We start from the raw sequence: 21,918 nt of genomic DNA on the forward strand, positions 1-21,918 counted from the left end.
ATCGAGCCATGAAAATACATGGAGAAAGCTTAAATGCACATTGCTAAGTGAAAGCAGCCAATATGAAAAGACTACGTACTGTGTGATTCCAACTACATGACAACTGTGCCTATTCTAGGAAAGGCAAAAACTATGGAAACACTAAAACGATCAGGGGTTGCCAGGGGTTAGAGTAGAGGGAGGGATAAATCAGAGAAGCACAGAGGACTTTTAGGATAATGGAACTATTCTGTATGATACTAATAAAGACATGATTGTACATTTGTCAAAACCCATGGACTACATAATATCAAAAGTGAACATTATTGTAACCTATGAATTTTGGATTATTATGTATCAATGTGGGTTCATCAATGGTAGCATATGCACCTCTCTGGTGCAGGATGTGGATAGCTGGGGAGGCTGTGCCTGTGTGGGGGAAAAGAATACAGAGGGACTCTGCACTTTCTGCTCAATTTTGCTGTGAATATACAATGGCTTGAAAAAAATTAGGTATGAAGACTACAGATGCCATTACACATCCATTAGATTGTCAAAAATGTAGAAGCCTGTAAATGTCAAGATTGTTGAAAATATGAAGTAATCTGTGCACTTACATATGTTTTGGGGGAACGTATATTGACACAGCTACTTTGGAAAACAATTTGAGATTATCTAATAAGGTTGAATATACACTGACCCCATAATGCAGCAATTCTACTCTTAAGTGTAGCCCCTATAAAGATTTCATAGAGGAACAACTTAAAACAACCCCAAACTTAATGTAAATCACAGAAAAGTTGGTATTTTCACACAATGGAATACCAAATAACAGTAAAAGCAATGAACTATGGCTATGTACATCAACTAGATGAATCTCAGAAATGCAATACTGCACAAAAAAGGAAAGATTAGATATGGAGTTCAAAACACATGAAATTTAATAATATATTATTCTGTAATATTTATGGCAAAACTATAGGGCAAAGTAAGGAAATAATTAACTGCAACTACAGGACAGTGGTTCCTTTAGTGGAGGGTGGGAGTTGGAGGTGTGACAGATATATAACACTCAGAATATCTCAAAGGTACTGGTAATATTCTATTTTTATTCTGGGTAGTGAGTATAAAAAATCCATGTATTATTTAAATTGCCTGTGTATGTGTGTATGTGTATATATATTGTTCTGCATGTATGTCATATTTCACAATAAAAGTTTTTGTTAGAAATCAATCTCTAGTTTTTTATTATATTAAACCTATTTTTGTTATCATTTTATCCTCCTGCCCCATAGAAGTCTGCCTGTAGTAGAAGAGGAAGAAGCCAGTACAGAGGCAGGAATTAATAAAAAGAGGGACGATACGAAAGAGTTCTTTCATACTGGAATTGCCTGGCTGAGGTGGACACTACCTTATTCTTTTTATACTACTTTTTTTCTTATTGTAGTTTGAATGAGGTCCCTGTCACTGAATATCAAGGATCCTGAATAACAGCCTTAAGAAAGAAGGAAACTTTGTCATTTGCGACAACCTGGATGAACCTGGAGGACATCACATTAAGCGAAAGAAACCAGGCACAGAAAGACAAATACCCTATGATTTCACTCCTATGTGGAATCGAAAAAAGTTGAACTCGTAGAAGCAGACAGTAGAATGGTGGGCTAGGGTGGCAGGATACCAGGGACTGGGGGTGGCAGGGTGACAGAGGAGATGTCGCTCAAAGGATACAAAATTTCAGTTAGTTAGGAGGAATAGATTCAAGGAATCTATTGTACAACATGGTGATTATAGTTAATAATGTATTGTAGTGTTGAAAATCTCTAGGAGAGTAGATTTTAAGCGTTCTCACCACAAAAAAATGACAAGTATTTGAGATAACACACGTGTTAATTAACATGATTTAGCCATTCCACAAAGTACACATATTTCAAAACATCATGTTGTACATGATAAATATATGCAATGTTTATCAATTAAAAAATAAATAATTAAAAAGAATCCTGAATAATATTTTGTGTTTACTTGTGCGTTATTTCTCTCTCCCACTACACTAAAAATTTCATAAAAGCAGGGGCTACTATCTCCCTTGTTCACCTCCAAATTCCCAGTGGCCTGACACAATGCCTGGCGTATAAGCACTTCTTACATATTTGTTGAATGAATAATAAACAACCTAATTAAAATTGCATTCATGACACTTGTAGTTGTCTATTTGTGTCTATACATCGTTAAGTATGGTGGTATTATTATATCATTAGTACTTAGCAAAATACCTAGTACATGATGAATACTGAATAAATTAATATTAAATGCATACACAGAAACAATTTTTCTCTGCAATGCAATCTCTATTGCAAACTGTCCTTCATTCGAAAGTCAGAGGAAATAACCTTTAGAATTAATTCGATGTTTACATCCACCTGCTTAAAATCTTCCAGTAAAAATAATAGAATTGTACGGTGCTCACTACAGGATCAGGCACTATTCTGAGTGCTTTTTCACATAATAATTCTTTAATCCCACAACAACTCTATGGAGGTAATATTATCTTTATTTTGCAGACGAGGAAACTGAGACATAGAGAAGTTAAGTAACTTGCCTAACATTATACAGCTATTGGTGGTACAGCCAGAATTGAAATCTGTAATCTGGCTCTACAGACAATGCTCTTGACCATATTCCTATAATCCTTCAGTGGTTCTGTGCAGCCTAAGGGGAAAATCCAAAATCCTTAGGATGCAAATGAAGCTCATCGCAATCTCATCCCCAGCGTCTTTTTCCACCACTCTCTTCTGAATCCTAGGCTTCAAACATTATAACACTTTCATTGAATATATTGCTTCCTTTCATAGCCACAAGCCTTTGAACATGAGACGTCCTTTGTTCTCTTTCTTCCTGACAAACTTCTCTTCATTTCTTAAAACCCGGTTTGAAATGTCTTCTCTGTGAAGCCTTCCTCAATTCAGCCTCTTTTGTCTGCACTTCTTCAGCTTTGTGAGCTCTTATCATATGATGTTGTACTTATTTAGTTTATATATTTTTCTTCTTTACTGATTTTGAGCTCATCTAGGGCTGGGTTCATATCTTATTTGTTTATATAGCCTCAGTGGCAAAACTAGTGCTGGCGTATATAAAGTACTCAACAAAAGTGTTTGTTTTTGAGACAGGGTCTTGCTCTGTCACCCAGGCTGGAGTGCAGTGGCGCCGTCATAGCTCACCGCAACTTCAAATTCCTGTACTTAAAGGATCCTCCTGCCTCAGCCTCCTGAACAACCAGGACTGTAGGCGTGAGCCACTACATCCAACTACTTTTTTATTTTATTTATTTATTATTTTTTATTATTATTATACTTTAAGTTCTAGGGTACATGTGCATAACGTGCAGGTTTGTTACATATGTATACTTGTGCCATGTTGCTGTGCTGCACCTATCAACTCGTCAGCACCCATCAACTCGTCATTTACATCAGGTATAACTCCCAATGCAATCCCTCCCCCCTCCCCATGATAGGCCCCGGTGTGTGATGTTCCCCTTCCCGAGTCCAAGTGATCTCATTGTTCAGTTCCCACCTATGAGTGAGAACATGCGGTGTTTGGTTTTCCATTCTTGTGATAGTTTGCTAAGAATGATGGTTTCCAGCTGCATCAAATTTTTATGGAGATGGGGTCTCGCTATGTTGCGTGGGCTGGTTTCCAGTTCCTGGGCTCAAGCAATCCTCCTGCCTTGGCCTCCCAAAGTTCTGGGATTACAGGCGTGAGCTGCCACAGCCAGCCAACAAATGTTTGATAAATCAATGAACACTGAGTACAACTTGAGTTGAATACTCAAGATACATAGTGAAACTTTGACAATCTATCAGTTTGTCACTATTTATCTATCTACAAACAAACACTGTTTTGCTTAGCTATTATCGTTTTAGTCTCTGCCTTTTTTACCTTTGTTCATTTAGCATTGTGTTGACATTTACCATATCACACAAAGTTAATTAGGCGTCTGCCTTTCTCACTTGTACTACACATATACCTTGAAGGTAGGTGCCATATCTTACTATCTCCAATAAAGGGGTCCAGAGGAGCTTGGAATATAGTAAAGGTTTAGTACATCCTTGTCAAAGTGAATTTAATTTCAATTAGCTGGTATGGTTAGGCTATCTGAGTATCTCTTATCTCCAGATCGTTTTCCTTTGAAAGCCTGGTAATTTTGCTTTCAGTTTTTCTTATGCCATTTATCTTTATCCCTATAGCAATCCCAGTATGTGGAATGTAGGTTGTTGGGCTAGAGATATGAAGAAACAACCGTAGAAGGTGATACATTTTCGTTGAGCTTTTCAGTTTTCCTATAGTATAAACTCTAACTAGTTTGTCCCTCAAATTAAGAAATAACAGAGGATTCTCTGTCCTTCAGATTTTAAGACAGCAATGCTAATAACATGGTATCAGAAGAAATTATTTGAAAAGGTTGCTATAAAATATTACACCCTACCTGTAATTGGAATCTCCCAGTATGAAAATTTCGAGAAATAAAAACACAGTGAGAATGAGATTTAATCTTTGCTGTTGATGGTCTTTGCCTGCATCTCTCATCAATTGCTTTAAATTTGGAATTTTGAAATATTTCTCTGAAAAATATTTTATAAAGAATATTATTAAACCTGAACTAGATTATAAAACAATTAAAATCATTATTTCCATTATTTATACATAAAGCTTTAAAATCAGAATAAATACATTATAGCATATTTATTTTTAAAAGCACAAGTCAATTTACATACTCCCTACTCATATGTTAGATTTCATTAAATCTATTTTATTCATAGAATATAAATTAAACCACTTATTTTATTCATGAAATGTAAATTAAGCTATGTATGCAGGGTTATTATTTTCAGTTTGAATATTAGCCAGGAGTCTTTGATATATTTCTTTCTGGTTGTGAGAAAATTAGTTGACTTTAGTGTTAATTAGCCTTTTCGTAAAATTATCCTTAATGGTGAAGAAAATTAGATAAAATGCAACTCATTGGTCAATTTTGGTATTTAATCATATTTCTGGCAAAAAGTAAGAGGGGCTGGTGCGGTGGCTTATGCCTGTAATCCCAGCACTTTGGGAGGTAAAGGCAGGTGGATCACTTGAGGTCAAGAGTTCAAGACCAGCCTGGCCAACATGATGAAACCCTGTCTCCACTAAAAACACACACACACAAATTAGCTGGGCATGGTAGCACATGCCTGTAATCCCAGCTACTAGGGTGGCTGAGGCAGCAGAGTTGCTTGAACTCAGGAGGTAGAGGTTGCAGTAAGCCTAGATTGCACCACTGCACTCCAGCCTGGGTGACAGGGTAAGACCCTGCCTCAAAATAAATAAATAAATAAATAAGAGGAAGAAAACTGAACTGACTCACAGTGGAAGAGTACCTGTAATCTTTTCTTAACCATGCAACCACAAAATAAGTGAGAGAGAGTTAAAGAAAAGAAAGCAGCAAGTAAAATCTCAGATTATCAAAGACAGTTAAGTATAAGGGAATGCAGTTTCAAACAGTCATTCTCAACTTAAGGATTTAAAGAACAGTGGAATATTTTTCAGCATTGAAAAGAAAGAAATGAACTATTAAGGGAGGAAAAGACATGGAGGAAACTTAAATGTGTATTACTAAAGTAGAAGAGGTCAATCTTAAAAGCTACTACTATGTGATTCCAACTATATGACGTTCTAGGAAAGGCAAAACTATGGAGACAGTAAAAGGATCACTGGTTGCCAGGAGTTAGGGGGAGGGAGGGATGAATAGATGGACCACAAAGGATTTTCAGGGCAGTGAAATACTCTGTATGATACTATAATGGTGGATACATTGCCATTAACATTCATCGAAACCCACAGAATATACAATACCAAGAGTGAACCCTAATGTAAACTATAAGATATGGGTGACAGTGATGTGTCAATATAGATTCATCAATTGTAAAGTCCTCCCAAATAATAACAGTAATGCTCATTGCCATTTCTTCTTTCAGAAGTACTAGAATATTTCCAAATTAATTCAAGGTATATTATGTTAATGAGGCATTAACAATTAGAATTCATTTATTCATTGAATTCAATTCTCAACAAATATTTATTGAGTATTTACCATGTGCCAGACATTATGCTGGGTGTTGTATATATAGTGGCAAGAGGAAAAAGAACAGCCCCTGCCCTCATGGAATTTTCATTGCTTCCATCTAGCTTAAATACTAGAAAAGAAGACAGACATTAATAACGTAATCACAAGAAAATGAAAAATTACAACAGTGGAAATTGCTGTCAAGGAAAGCTACCTGGTGTTGTGGATGTAACTAAGGGAATTAACCTGGTTAGAGAGGTCAGGGAAGGCTTTATTATTAAGGAAGGGATGATTTAACTGGGCATCTGAAAAAAAAGCAGTAGTTATTAGGTGGAATGTGGTGGAAGAGGGGACATGTAAAAGTAAGTATATTCTAGACAGAGAGAATATCATACACAAAGACCTACTGGTCAGATTAGGACAATGTAACAGAAACACAGAAAGCAAGAGGGAAAATGAGAGATGAGATTGGGGAATATATGCAGGGGTAGACCATGTAAGCCCTTAAAAGTTTTATCTTTATCCCAAAGGCAATGAAAAGTCCTTTAAAATATAGTGAGCGTGGGGTAGAAGGGTAGGTTGGGCTGGGCGCAGTGGTTCACGCTTGTAATCCCAGCACTTTGGGAGGCCGAGGAGGGCGGATCACCTAAGGTCAGGAGTTCGAGACCAACCTGGCCAACATAGCAAAACCCTGTCTCTGCTAAAAATACAAAAATTAGCTGGATGTGGTGGCATGAACCTGTAGTACCAGCTACTCAGGAGGCTGTGGTAGGAGAATTGCTTGAACCTGGGAGGCAGAGGTTGTAGTGAGCCAAGATCGCGCCACTGTACTCCAGCCTGGTAACAGATCAAGACTCCCTTTCAAAAAAAAACAAAAAACAGAAAAGGGTAGGGTGACTTGATCAGCTCAGTGTGAGACTCCATTAAAAAAAAAAAAAAAAAAAGGGTAGGGTGACTTGATCAGATCAGAGCGAGACTCCGTTCCAAAAAAAAAAAAGGGTAGGGTGACTTGATCAGATTTGCCCTTGGAGAATATCTGGTAGAAGTGTGGAGAAAAGATTAAATGAGTATGATACTGAAGGTAGGAGTCAATTATAACTCCTTTTGCAGTAGTCTCTGTGGGAGATAATGAGAACTTGGATAGGATGGTGGCAGTGGTAAAGGAGATAAACGAATAGATATGAGCAATATACGAAGTAAAGTAAGTAGAATTTAGTGATAGTTCAAGTTTAGTGGGAGTGGGGAGATTCAAGAATGTCTTTCATTTTTATCACCAGCCCCCTAAATTGCTCCTCCCTTTCATCATCTCCTTGTCTCAGTAAATGGCTGAGCTTAACTGAGCTGAGTAAAGTATAAACTACGTATCTGCTTACGGTAAAAAGTTACGTGTCAGCATTAACTCTGCCATTTTCATCCAATCTGTCAACAAGATCTGCTGACTCTACCTGCAAAACCTATCCCAGATCCAACTCCATCTTTTCATCTCCTCTACTTCCATGTTAGTGCAAGACACTGTGAACTCTCATCCGGACTTGGCAATAGTCTCCTGACTTGTCTCTCTGCTTTCACTCTTGCTCCATTAAAATTTAGGCTTCATAGAGACATATTTTAAAAATATCTTTAAAAGTGTAAATCAGAACTCTCGTACATTTATGGTGGGAGAGTATATACACTTTGGAAAAGTTTGGCAGTTTCTAATAAAGCGAATCATATGATCCAACAATTCTCGTTTTAGGTATTTTCTTAAGAAAAGTGAAAGTACGTGTACAAAAGATTTATACAAGAATGTTTATGGCAGCCATTTTCCTAAGAGCTAAAAACAAAATGACCCCAATGTCCATTAATAAAAGAATAGATGAACCAAGGTATATTCATAAGATGGAATATTACTCAATAAAACAGTGAACTATGGATAGATACATGCACTATAAATGAATCTAAAATATATTATTATTTTGAGACAGAGTCTTGCTCTGTTGCCCAGGCTCGAGTGCAGTGGCACTATCTCGGCTCACTGCCACCTCTGCCATCTGGGTTCAAGTGATTCTCCTGCCTCAGCCTCCCAAGTAGTTGGGATTACAGGCATGCGCCACCATACCTGATTAATTTTTGTATTTTTAGTAGAGACCAGGTTTCACCGTTCACTGGTCTCCAACTCCTGACCTCAAGAGATCTGCCCACCTCAGCCTCCCAAAGTGCTGGGATTGCAGACATGAGCCACTGTGCCCGGCCTCAAAAATATTATGAGTGAAAAAAACAGACATAAAAAGTCCATATGATCCAAGAATAGGCAAAATTAATCTGTGGTGATAGAAACCTGGATAATTCTTGCCTCTGAGGTAGGAGGTCAGGAGTCATGCCTGGAAAGGAGCATGAGGGAACTTTCTAGGGCAATGAAAAGCTCTATATCTTGATAGAGTGGTGGTTACACAGGTGTATATTTGTTGAAACTGATAGCTGTACATTTCAAATCTATGCAGTTTCTTGTATGTAAACTACACCTCAATTTTAAACAGTTACTAAAAAGTAAATCAGCTATAGGATAGTTTTTATTTACTTATTTATTTTTGAGACAGAGTCTCACTGTGTCACCCAGGCTGGAGTGCAGTGGTGCGATCTTGGTTCACTGCAATCTCTGCCTTCAGGGTTCAAGCAATTCTCATAGCTCAGCCTCCCGGGTAGCTGGGGTTACAGGCACGCGCTACCACACCCGGCTAATTTTTGTGTTTTCAGTAGAGACAAAGTTTTGCCATGATGGCCAGGCTGGTCTCGAACTCTCAGCCTCAAGTGATCCATCTGCCTTGGACTCCCAAAGTGCTGGGATTACAGGCATGAGTCACCGCACCCGGCCTAGAATAGTCTTTAAAATGGAGATAATATTACTTCTACCTCATGGGGTTAAGTCTGAATGAGATAATGTATGAAGCACTTGTAACAGTGCCTATGTAGAAAGCAGTCAGTGTTAGCTATTATGATGACAGTGCTATTCCCCTTGTTTAGAAACTGCCAATGGCACAAATAAACTTCATATTCTAGCCTACAAATTCTTAAGTGATCTGGCCCTTACATGTCTCTTCAATCTCATGATTGTTTCCCTTTCTCACTGCAGATTATTCACATTGGCCTTCTTTCTGTTTGTTAAACATGTCAAGACCATTCCTTAGGGTCTTTGTATTTACTCTGCTTTCAGTTTAAAAGTCTTCATATGTCTGGTTCCTTCTAACTCAGATCTTAGATTAAATACAACCTACCTTAGTACACACATATCCTGACTACTTTATTTATTCATTATCTGCCCCCTGCTAGTGGCATTGCAAATCTATGAAACAGAAACTTGTTTAACTTGCTCACAGTTGTATCCTCAATACCTAGAACAATGGCAAGCACCTAATAAATATTTGTTGAAAGAATGAATAAGTGAATAATTTCTCGGTTTCTGACTTCTGAATGTAGATAGGTAGTGTGTATTCATTTGAAGCAGGGAGCACCGGGAGACTGTGTGGGAAGATTATGTTACAATTTATATATTTTAAACATTAGACAATGCAAACACTGAATTTATGTATATATGTATGTGTATATATATGTATGTGTTTATTTTTGAGACGGAGTTTCACTCTTTTCACCCCGGCTGGAGTGTAATGGCACGATCTCGGCTCACTGCAACCTCTACCTCCTGGGTTCAAGCGATTCTCCTCTCTTTGCCTCCTGACCAGCTGGGACTACAGGTGTGTGCCACTACATCTGGCTAATTTTTTTATCGTTAGTAGAGACAGGGCTTCACCATTTTGGCCAGGCTAGTCTCAAATTCCTGACCCCAGGTGATCCGCCCACCTTGGCCTCCCAAAGTGCTGGGCTTACAGGCATGAGCCACCGCACCCGGCCTGAAATGATTAAATAATTAGAAACACCAAGTTTTACAGTTGAAAGGAATTCAGGTGTCAAATGATCTTTTTTCTGTTTCTGGCAAAAGACTACTTTCAGACCATACCAGGGCATTCAGTCAGCTTTTTTCTGAAATATCTCCTAAAGAAAAAGTTTCTTTCCTTTTCTGTGATGTTTTCAATCTCTAAAACTGGGAGTCAATTTAAAAAAACATTTTCACCTTCGCTTACAATCAAACCCATGTCTTCTAGAAAATAAAGGGTCGGCGCGGTGGCTCCCACCTGTAATCCCAGCACTTTGGGAGGCTCAGGCGGGCGGATCATCTGAGGTCAGGAGTTCGAGACCAGCCTGGCCAACATGGTGAAACTCCGTCTCTACTAAAAATACAAAAATAGATGGGCATGGTGTAGCGAGCCTGTAATCCCAGCTACTCAGGAGGCTGAGACAGGAGAAAATCTTGAACCCAGGAGGTAGAGTTTGCAGTGAGCCAAGATCGTGACACTGCACTCCAGCCTGGGCGACAGAGCAAGACTCTGTCTCAAGAAAAGGGGGGGAAAAAAAGAAAAAGAAAAAGAAAGTAGATCTTGTTATCCTTTAAAATTTTAATGCATGAACATTCCTATTACCAGTACTTCTTTTTTCAGGCTACTTAAAAAATGTAAAGCCTTCTATCCCCAACCAAAGGGTCTATAACCAAATCCCAAACTACACAATCAATACTGTCATAGTTATTTAAGTTTACTACCATTTGAAAAAGTCCTTTATTGAATTTTTAAAAGAAAAAAAGGTTAAAGAAATATTCGAATAAACCTTACCTTCGTTTGCAAATCAGGAACCACAAAGCTGATGCCAAAGCAAAGAAACCAATTCCCAAAGTAACCGCACCAGCAGCCAGAAAATAGGTTAAGTAATTAAAAAAACCTATACAAATAAATTACAAAAGATTATTTCACACGTGTATTTTTATTCTCTAGGTAAAATTAAATGATATACTTCAAATGATATAGCACGTTGTAGTGTTAAGACATTAACTAGGAGATTGGGAGATGGGAATTCTAGTCCTGTGCAATTCTAATAAACTCCACGACCCTGGACTGGAGAATTACACAGGGCTTCCTGATGATTATGGCCCAGGGCACATTTCTTTGATGATGCCAGTATTTGAAACCTAGGTTTCGTTTGTGTTTGTACAGCTGCCACCACCTTGTTATCTGTTTTTCTTCCTTCTCAGTCTAGCTTTTTTTTTCTCCAGTATCATTACTGGCAGCCCTCCAACATAAGACTTTTTAAGATTTTCATTTTAAGATTTGTGTTATCAATCTCTATAAGGAGGCAGATAAGGGTAATAAAGTAACAAATATTAAGATCTTAGAAATCTTTATAAGTTTTATCTAAAAGGTAAAATGAGGATGGGCGTGGCGGCTCATGCCTGTAATCTCAACACTTTGGGAGGCTGAGGCGGAAGGATCTTGAAGCCAGGAGTTGGATACAAGCCCAGCCATAGAGTGAAATACCATCTCTACAAAAAATTAAAAAACAATTAACCAGGGGTCGGGCGCCGTGGTTCACGTCTGTAATCCCAGCACTTTAGGAGGCTGAGACCCGCGGAGCACCTGAGGTCAGGAGTTTGAGACCAGCCTGGCCAACATGGTGAAACTCCGTCTCTACTAAAAATACAGAAATTAGTCAGGCATGGTGGTACATGCCTGTAGTCCCAGCTACTCAGGAGGCTGAGGCAGGAGAATCACTGGAACCCAGGAGGTGGAAGTTTTAGTAAACCGAGATAGTACCACTGCACTCGAGCATGGGCGACACTGCGAGACTCCATCTCAAAAAAAGAAAAAAGAAAAAAAAAATTAGCCAGGTGTGATGGCACCCGCCTGTTAGTCCCAGCTACTTGGGAGGCTGAGGCGGGAGGATTGCTTGAGCCCAGGAATTTGAGGTTACAGTGAACTAAAATTGCCCCACGGTACTCTAGCCTGGGCAACAAAGCAAAACCTCTCAAAAAAAAAAAAAAAAAAAAAAAGCTAAATGAAAGTAATATAAAGTAAAAGTATATCACCAATTTTATAATTGGAAAAGCCTATAGGAATTATATGGTATTACCCTTCATTTTACAGATGGCAAAACTGAGGTCCACGAAAGAAAAGTTATAAACTAAGGTTATGCAGCAAATTAAAGCCAGACCTCTGTTTGTTTGTTTTTTTCCTGTTATCTTATCCTTGCTACAAATTATCATAATTCTGGTATGTATTAAAAATAGGAATGAAGAAGGCATGGAGTAATTATAGGTTGGTCAAGTCTTCATTAAGATTCTGAAATCTTCATAAAGTAAACCGTAGAAAGCTTTCAAAAAGCGAAAGACGGAAAGAAAGATTTCTGTTTTTGTTTTTTTTTGTTTGTTTGTTTTGAGCAAGACGCTCTGTCACCCAGGCTGGAGTACAGTGGTGAGATCTCGGCTCACTGCAACCTCCGACTTCCGGGTTCAAGCGGTTCTCCTGCCTCACCCTCCCAAGTAGCTGGGACTACAGGTGCACACCACCATGCCTGGCTAATTTTTGTATTTTTAGTAGACATGGGGTTTTACTGTGTTGGCCAGGCTGGTCTCTAACTCCTGACCTCAAGTGATTCACCCGCCTTGGCCTCGCACAGTGCTGGGATTACAGGAGTAAGCCATCGCGCCCAGCTGAGAAAGAAAACTTTCTTAGGAGGCTTTATAGAACTTGAACCTTAAGACAACTGAGGAGTATATTATTTTGGGAAAAGACTGAGTATAAAACTAATTGAAGATCTTTGTGTGAATGTATTATCAAGTTCCACTAAGAATATGACATGATAAAGTCTTTTGTCATTTCCATATTTTTATTGTTTCCTAAGTAATTTCCAGCTTCAAGATAGTGCCTGTCAAATCTTGGTTTTCTTTGAGATTAGAAATGTCTACATTCAGGAATTAATTAGTGGTACAAAAAGTTTATATAAGATTATTTCTGAAAGTGATACTTTTAATATAAAAACTCCAAACGCCCCAAATTGGGAAATCAATTAAATAAGTTATAATGATGCTATATATGAAAAATATATCTAACATTTACACTGCAAATACTATATGCCAGGCACTATTCAAAGTGCTTTATAAACATTAACTTATTTACTTCTCCAAATTCTATAAGTTAAATACTATGATTTCTGCACTTTACAATGAGAAAACAGATGAGGCAAATTGAGGCTAAATAACTTTCCCAAAAGAATATAACTGGTAAGTGGGGGAATAGTAGTAATTTAAATGTTGCTAAGGTACTTTATCATCTAGATTGGGTGAGGAATACAGGCGGTGAATATCTTTAGATTTTTTTTTAGAAAAACAGTTAAGTATAGATGTTAAAAGTTTAAGGGTAACCAAAGCAATCTACAGATTCAATACAATCCATGTCAAAATAACAATGAAATTCTTCACAGAAATAGGAAAAAATTATAAAATGTGTATGAAACCACAAAACACCCTGAATAGCTAAAGCAATCCTGAGGGGGGAAAAAAAAAAGTTGGAGGTATCACACTATCTGACTTCAAAATATACTACAATGCTATAATAACCAAAACAGCATAGCATTGGCATAAAAACCAGAAACATAGGCCAATGGAACAGGATAGAGAACCCAGAAATAAATCTACATGCCTACAGCCAACTGATTTTTGCCAAAGTGCCAGGAACACTCACTGGGGAAAGAACAACCTCTTGCAGGGAAAACTGGCTCTCTATCTGCAGAAGACCCTTATCTCTCACCATATACAAACATCAACTCAAAATGGATTAAAGACTTAAATGTAAGAGCCCAAACTATAAAACAACTAGAAAAAATAATAGGGGAAATGCTTCAGGACAATGGTTTGAGAAAAGGTTTTATGAATAAGACCTCCAAAGCACAGGTAACAGAAGCAAAAATAGATAAATGAGATTATATCAAACTAAAAAGCTTCTGCACAGCAAAGGAAACAATCAACAAAGCGAAGAGACAACCAGTAGAATGGCAGAAAATATTTGCAAACTATTAGTCTGACAAGGGATTAATATTTAAAATATACAAGGAACTCAACTCAGCATCAAAGAAATATAATCTGATTAAAAATGGGAAGATGATCTGAATAGACATTTCTCAAAAGATACACAAATGACCAACAGGTATATGAAAAAATGTTCAGCATCACTATCATCAGGGAAATGCAAATCAAAACCACAATGAGATATTATCTTACCCTGGTTAGAATGGCTATTATCAAAAAAACAAAAAATAACAAATGCTGGCAAGGATGCAGAGAAAGGGGAACCCTTATAGACTGTTGGTGAGAATGCAAAATAGTACAGCCATTATGAAAAACAATATGGAGTTTTCTCAAAAACCTAAAAATAAAACTACCATATGATTCAGCAATTCCACTTCTGCATATATATTCAAAGGAAAGGAAAGGAAATCAGTATACCAAAGTGACATCTGTACCCCTGTATTTGTTGCAGCATTATTCACAATAGCCAAGATATGGAATCAACCTAGGTGTCCATCAATAAATGAATGAATAAAGAAAATGTGGTATATACACACAATGGAATATTATTCAGTCCTAAAAACAAATAAAACATTTGCAGCAACATGGATGGGACTGGAAGTCAAAAGTGAAATAAGCCAGGAAAAGAAAGACAAAAATTGTAAATTCTCATTCATATGTAGGAGCTTAAAAAGGGGATCTCATGAGGAAGAGAGTAAAATGGTGGTTACCAGAGACTGGGAAGGGAGTAGGGGAGGGGAGGATGACGAGAAGTTGGTTAATGGGTACAAACATACAGTTAGAAGGAATATGTTCTCTAATGTTTAAAGGCAGACCAGGGTGACAACAGTTAACAATAATGTATTATATATTTCAAAATAGCTAGAAGAAAAGCATGGTAATATTCTAAATACAAAGATAAATGTGTGAGGTGAGGGATAGCCCAATAACACTGATTTGAGTATTACACATTGTACACATGTATCAAAATATCACACTGTACCCCATAAATGTGCATAATTATGTCAATTTAAAAAAAACAAAACAACCAAAATTTTAAGAGTATCATAAAAGAGAATCTAAATGGCCGATAAACATGTAAAAATGTTATTAATCATTAAGGAAGTGAAAATTAAACCACAATGAGATACTATGACCACTATATACAGTGCCTAAAATGAAAAAGAGAATATGAAGTGCTGGCAAGGAGGCAGAGTAGCCTGAACTCTCATTCACTGGTGTTGAGAATGTAATTTGGTAAAATACTTTAAAAAATTGTTTATCCCTATTATGAAAGCTGAACACATGCATACTTATGATCCAGCAATTCAACTCTTAGACAAATACCCAACTGAGGAGCATACATGTGTTCCCAAAAACACGTACTAAAATATTTGTAGGAGCACTACTTGACATAGCCCACAAATTGGAAACTGTCTAAATGCCAATCAATAGTTGAATGGATAAATTTAAAAGTTGAATTAATTAAAGAAAACAAAATATTTACTGCAATGAGAAAGAATAAACTACAACTATGCACAACAAAATGGATAAATTTTATAAACGTAATGTGGAGCAAAAGAAGGCAGACATAAAGTTCAAACACTGACATCAGGGGGAAATCTGGGATGTTGGTAATGTTCTGTTTCTTGATCTGGGTGTTGCTTCTATAGGTCTGTTGACTGAAACTTCATCAAACTTACCACTTATGACTTATCAAAAACTAGATCTATATGTGTCAGTATGAATAAAACTGAAAAAATAATATAAAAAGGCAAGTTCTATAAATGTATATTCAATGATCCCAACTATGTACTGATTTCACTTATGCACATTTAAAGAAAACACAAAATAATAGTATTTTTAACAATTAAATATTTAAAAAGTGTTAAAGTACACCAACTTTTAATATTAGTTGTCTTTCGTTGGGGAAAGCGATGGATGGCACTGTGAATAGAACACAAACTTAGACTTTATCTATAATATTTCATTGCTTTTTCTTTTTTTTAAACACTTTTTTAGACTCGCCAAGTGCAGTAGTGATAAGAGAAGAAAGAACTGAACAAGGAGTTCGATCTGCACCTGACTGTGCACAATCAATTAAGACTCACTACCTTCGCAGCAGCCTTTATGGAGTGGTGGGTAAGTTGGGGGAGGGTCTCCCTATATTGCCCAGGCTGGTCTTGAACTCCTGGTCTCAAGTGATTCTCCCATCTCAGCTTCCTAAGTAGCTGAGGTTACAGGCATGAGCCACCATGCCCGATATTTGATTTTTCTAAAAAAATTACAGATCTGGGCAAGGCACGGTGGTTCATTTTGGGAGGCTGAGGTGGGCGGACCATGAGGTCAGAAGATCGAAACCATCCTGGCCAACACGGTGAAACCCCATCTGTACTAAAAATACAAAAATTAGCTGAGTGTGGTGGCGTGTGCCTGTAATCCCAGCTACTCGGGAGGCTGAGGCAGGGGAATCGCTTGAACCAGGGAGTTGGAGGTTGCAGTGAGCTGAGATTGCAGCACTGCATTATAGCCTGGCAACAGAGCAAGACTCTATCTAAAAAAAAAAAAAAATTACAGATCTGAAGCTTACATCAGCAAAAAAATGTTCATTTATGAGGAGATTACATGGGTGTTTACTATTCTTTTTCCTTTTCATTTTTCTGCTTTTCTCCAATATGTGTTGGAGACAAGGCCTGACTTTGTTGCCCAGGCTGGAATGCAGTGGCACAATCATTGCTCACTATAGCCTTGAACTCCTGGGGCTCAAGCGATCCTCTGATCCTCCCGCCTTGGCCTCCCAAGTAACTAGGACTACAGGCACATGCCACCATTCCTGGCTAATCTTTTAAATTTTTTTTAGAGACAGAGTCTCACTTTTTTTGCCAAGGCTGGTTTCCTTTTATCAAATATTTAAAAACTATAGACATAATATAATCTCAATTTTGTTTAAAAAAAAAAGAGAGAGAGAGAGAGGGAGAGAGAGTTGAAAAACTATTTGTATAAAGAAAATAATCAACATTGATTATTCCTGGGGTAAGGGCTTATAGGTACAATTTTCACTCTAGACCTTTCTGTATATCAAATTTTCTACCACGAATATCTTAGAAAAATCAGAAAAAAATTTTTAGGCTTCATATATAATTCCTGACTCATCTATTCAGACATTACAAGTCTCCTTGTAGCACCTTCTATATTTTTATCACTGTGTTTATAGCCCACTTAACTTTCAGCTCTGAGAATCTCTGCCCTCCTACCTTTCCTCTCCTTAAAAATTCTCTATTAGGACAGAAAATAGGTGTGATTAGTACACCATTCCAGCCCCTGGTTTAAATGAATCATTTACCTCTCAGGGGAATTTCAATGAGATATAAAGAACATGAAAGTTTGCAAAACATTTTACTACGGGAAGGAAAAATTACATATTTGCTAATACCTTCAACAAGTCTTGCTTTCTGTCTAAATCAATTTGTAAAATGAGAAGGCTTGACTGTGCGATCACTAATTTCTGCTCCTACTCTGAAGGTTTAGTCAATATATATCATAAAGTCATATTATATACAAAGATAGTATTTTTACTTTTTTTGACTCCACTCTTAAGTATCCTATCTAAAGTAATTCCCCACTTTCAATAGTTACTCTATTATATCACTCTATTTCTTTGTCTTTAATAACAATCATTAATAATATTCTTTATTCATTGGTTTATTGTCTGTTGTCTGTCTTCTCAGAGCCAATAGAACATAAGTCTTTTCCACTATAGTATTCTCAGAGTTTAGAATAATGACTGGTTACTCAATAAATGATTAAATATTCAATGGATAAATGATAGATGCTAGTATTAAAAAATGGATAATAAAAGGTTCTTCCCCCCAAGAAGTATGCTGCTTAGTAGGAAGGACGTACATATTTTTTAAGTTCAATTTAAAAGTATTATGGGTGTTATAATGGAAGAATAATACAAAATAAAGACATAGGAAGATCTACAGAAAGATAGGAGAAAGTTGTTGTTTTTTTTTCAAGGCTGCATAGTTAAACATTGCCTGATAATTTTCTGTTGCCAAATACTAGTCAAGAACTGGTGATTCAAAGATAAGTAACAGGTGGGGCATGGTGGCTCACACCAGTAATCGCAGCACTTTGGGAGGCTGAGTCAGGCAGATCATCTGAGGTGAGGAGTTTGAGACCAGCCTGGCCAACATGGTGAAACCCCATCTCTGCTAAAAACAAAACAAAACAAAAAATTAGCCAGACGTTGTTGTGCACATCTGTAATCCCAGCTACTTGGGAGGCTGAGACAGGAGAATAGCTTGAACCCGAGAGGCGGAGATTGCACTGAGCCGAGATTGCAATGCTGCACTCCAGCCTGGGTGACAGAACAAGACTTCGTTGAAGAAGAAGAAGAAGGAGAAGGAGAAGGAGAAGGAGAAGGAGAAGGAGAAGGAGAAGGAGAAGGAGAAGGAGGGGGAGGGGGGGAGAGGGGGAGGAGGAGGGAGGTGGGGGAGGAGGAGGGGATGGGGAGGGGGAGGGGAAGGGGATGGGGAAGGGGAAGGGGAGTAACACATGATTATGGAGCATACAATCTAGAAGGGGACAAGTAATTTAAACATATCTGTTCCTTAAAATATCCTGAGTGTTATGAGAATAACCTGTTTACAGTGCTGTAACAACAGAGGCAGTTTGGCCCAATGCAAAAACAGTTTTCCAGAAATGACACTTGAGCCGAATCTTAAGATTTAGACTGTAAGAAATAGCCTAGTCAAAGGGATTAAGTCTTAAACCTGATTATGACTTTTCCATATGAAAATAAATAAAACTCTGTCACTACAGCACCCTCCAGCTTACAATGGCCCTTTTCTTACCATTTATAGCCAAACTTATTAAAATAAAAATTTCTACTTCCATACAAGTTCTATTTCCACAGTGATGAAGAACTTCATTAACACAAAATCCAAAAGTCACTACTGACTTTTCTCCCTCTCTTGCCTTAATGTCTATAACTTAAATTCACTTGGTTTTCCTCCCAATTCTATGTCTATAATTGCATTTGTAGGTCCTTCTTCCTCAGCCCATCTATATTCACATATTTATATATTTATGTGTTATATATTTATATGTTATAGACCTATATATTAAATCAGAAGTACTTAGTATTTGTACCAGGAGTATTTTCAGATTAATTTTGGCAATGTTTCCAGAACTGTAAGTCCTGCTTTTATTTTTGAATATTCACAAACTACCTGTTTATTTTGCTCTTCTTGAGTTTTGTCAGATTTCATTCTTAGGTTTATGCTGTATATAAGTGGTTTAGCCCAATCAACAAATATCTGTTGAACAGCAAATATGTGTGAAACATTGCATGGGGGACCAACGGGGGATAAAAAGCTGTTTAAAATAAGAATAATCCTCACTCTGAGGTTTAAAAATCTATAATGAAATATATGCCGGGCTGATATGCAGCCAGTATGTAAAGTGGACCATACTAATTGTTTATAGTTAGTGTCTGCTTTGATCTGATATAAGCCTAACTGAGGCGGGGCGTGGTGGCTGACGCCTGTAATCCCAGCACTTTGGGAGGCCGAGATGGGTGGATCACAAGGTCAGGAGATCGAGACCATCCTGGCTAACACGGTGAAACCCTGTCTCTACTAAAAATACAAAAAATTAGCCGGGTGCGGTGGTGGGCACCTGTAGTCCCAGCTAGACGGGAGGCTGAGGCAGGAGAATGGCGTGAACCCGGGAGGCGGAGCCTTGCAGTGAGCTGAGATTGCACCCCTGCACTCCAGCCTGGGCGGCAGAGTGAGACTCCGTCTCAAAAAAAAAAAAAAAAAAAAAAAAAAAACCCTAACTGGATCCTGAACTTTGAAAAGCTACTCATGATATTGGGTGGATCTTAATGTTCTCACCTGAAAAATGAGAATCATACTATCTCACAGAATTACAGCAAGGAATAAATAAGATAACATTATAAGAAATTAATAACATAATGGCTGGGCACAGTGGCTCATGCCTGTAATCCCAGCAGTTTGGGAGGCCAAGGCAGGCAGATCACCTGAGGTCAGGAATTCAAGGCCAGCATGGCCAATATGGTGAAATCCCATCTCTACTAAAAATACACAAGATTAACCAGGGGTGATGGTGCGCACCTGTGGTCCCCAGTTATCAGAGCAGCTGAGGCAGGAGAGTTGCTCGAACCCAGGAGGCAGAGGTTGCAGTGAGCAGAGATTGCACCACTGCACTGCAGCCTGGGTGACTGAGACTCAGTCAAAAAAAAAAGGGAAAGACATCTGAAACTTAACATGCATATAATAATATCAGGCCATAAAGCAAGACTCAACAAGTTTTTGTTTGTTCCGTGGTTTTTATGGGTTTTTTTTTCTTTTGAGACAAGATCTCACTCTGTTGCCCAGGCTGGAGTGCAGTGGCATGATTGTAGCTCATTATAGTCTTGAAGTCCTGGGCTCAACTAATCCTCCCACCTCAGCCTCCTAAGTATCTAGGACTAAACATGTGTGCCACCATCCCTGGCTAATTTTTAATTTTTTTGTAGAGAGGGAGTCTCCCTGTGTTGCCCAGGTTCGTCTTGAGCTCCTGGCCTCAAGGGATCCTCCCACCTCGGCCTCTCAAAGTGCTGGAATTCCAAGTGTGAGCCACTGTACCTGGTTAAGACTCAACAAGTTTTATAATATCATTATTATATATACCATGTTCTCTGACAATAATGCAATTAATCCCTACATTAATAACCTAAAATATACCCTAAGAAAAGCTCCCATGCTTGGGGAAATTTAAAATCACATTGTAAATAACTCATTGATTAAAGAAGAAATCAGTAGAACCTAGAAAATACACAGGACTAGATAATAATGAAAATACTATGCATAAATACTCATAGGAACACAGCTGGAGCCAAATTTAAGGAAAATATATGGCCCTAAATGCATATATTAGAAAAGAAGTTTGAAAACTAATGAGCTTAGCATACAAATTACAAGATGAAAAAGACCAGCAAAATAAACCCAAAGAAAGTAGAGGAAGAAAATAATAAAGAACAGAAATTAATGAAATAAAATTTATGATTCTTGGTAAAGACTAATAAAATGAACAAATCTCTAGTAAAATTAACCAAATGAAAAAAATAGTCCAGGCGCGGTGGCTCAAGCCTGTAATCCCAGCACTTTAGGAGGCTGAGACGGGCGGATCACGAGGTCAGAAGATCGAGACCATCCTGGCTAACACGGTGAAACCCCGTCTCTACTAAAAAATACAAAAAACTAGCTGGGCGAGGTGGCAGGTGCCTGTAGTCCCAGCTACTCGGGAGGCTGAGGCAGGAGAATGGCGTAAACCCAGGAGGCGGAGCTTGCAGTGAGCTGAGATCCGGCCACTGCACTCCAGCCTGGGCAACAGAGCAAGACTCCCGTCTCAAAAAAAAAAAAAAAAAAAAAAGAAGGCATAAATAAATAATATTAAAAATGAAGAAAGAACATAATTACAGATAGAGCAGAAGTTAAAATAAATACTTTCAATGAATTTATGCTAATATATTTGAAAACTTATAAAAAATAATGTATACCTAAAAAGTAACAAAAAGTGACTCAAGAAGTAATAGAAAACATATAGGAATGGTATCCATTAAACTGAATCAGTAGTTACAAAATTTCCCCCAAAGAAAATAGAAAGCCCCAATAACTTTACAATTTCTACTGTATACCCATGATTCAAGTATTTCTTATCTTATACAAGCTCTTCCAGAGAATAGAAAGAGATTTCTGGTTGTTCGTCTAAATATATTTTCCTCTTCTTCCCGGGCAAAAAGTCAGACTACATGATCCAGCTTCTCATACCTTTAGGTGAAGCCATATGACTGAGTTCTAACCAATAGAATTTGAGTGGAAGTGATGTCATAAAAACATTCCAC

The 21,918-nt window shown here is 37.8% G+C and overlaps 1 protein-coding gene across 1 annotated transcript in view; it reads right to left on the minus strand.

The window, feature by feature from the left end:
* The window catches only part of C1H1orf185 (chromosome 1 C1orf185 homolog), a 98,738-nt gene that overhangs the window by 26,735 nt on the left and 50,085 nt on the right, over positions 1-21,918 (minus strand). Inside the window, exons 2-3 of the mRNA XM_065518561.1 lie at positions 10,780-10,885; positions 4,463-4,598 (exon numbers count right to left, since the gene is read on the minus strand). Of these exons, the coding sequence (XP_065374633.1) occupies positions 4,463-4,598; positions 10,780-10,885 (242 nt within the window). The remainder of the gene's footprint in view (positions 1-4,462; positions 4,599-10,779; positions 10,886-21,918) is intronic.

The sequence above is a fragment of the Macaca fascicularis genome, chromosome 1, assembly GCF_037993035.2.
Source record: "Macaca fascicularis isolate 582-1 chromosome 1, T2T-MFA8v1.1".
Classification (NCBI taxonomy): domain Eukaryota; kingdom Metazoa; phylum Chordata; class Mammalia; order Primates; family Cercopithecidae; genus Macaca; species Macaca fascicularis.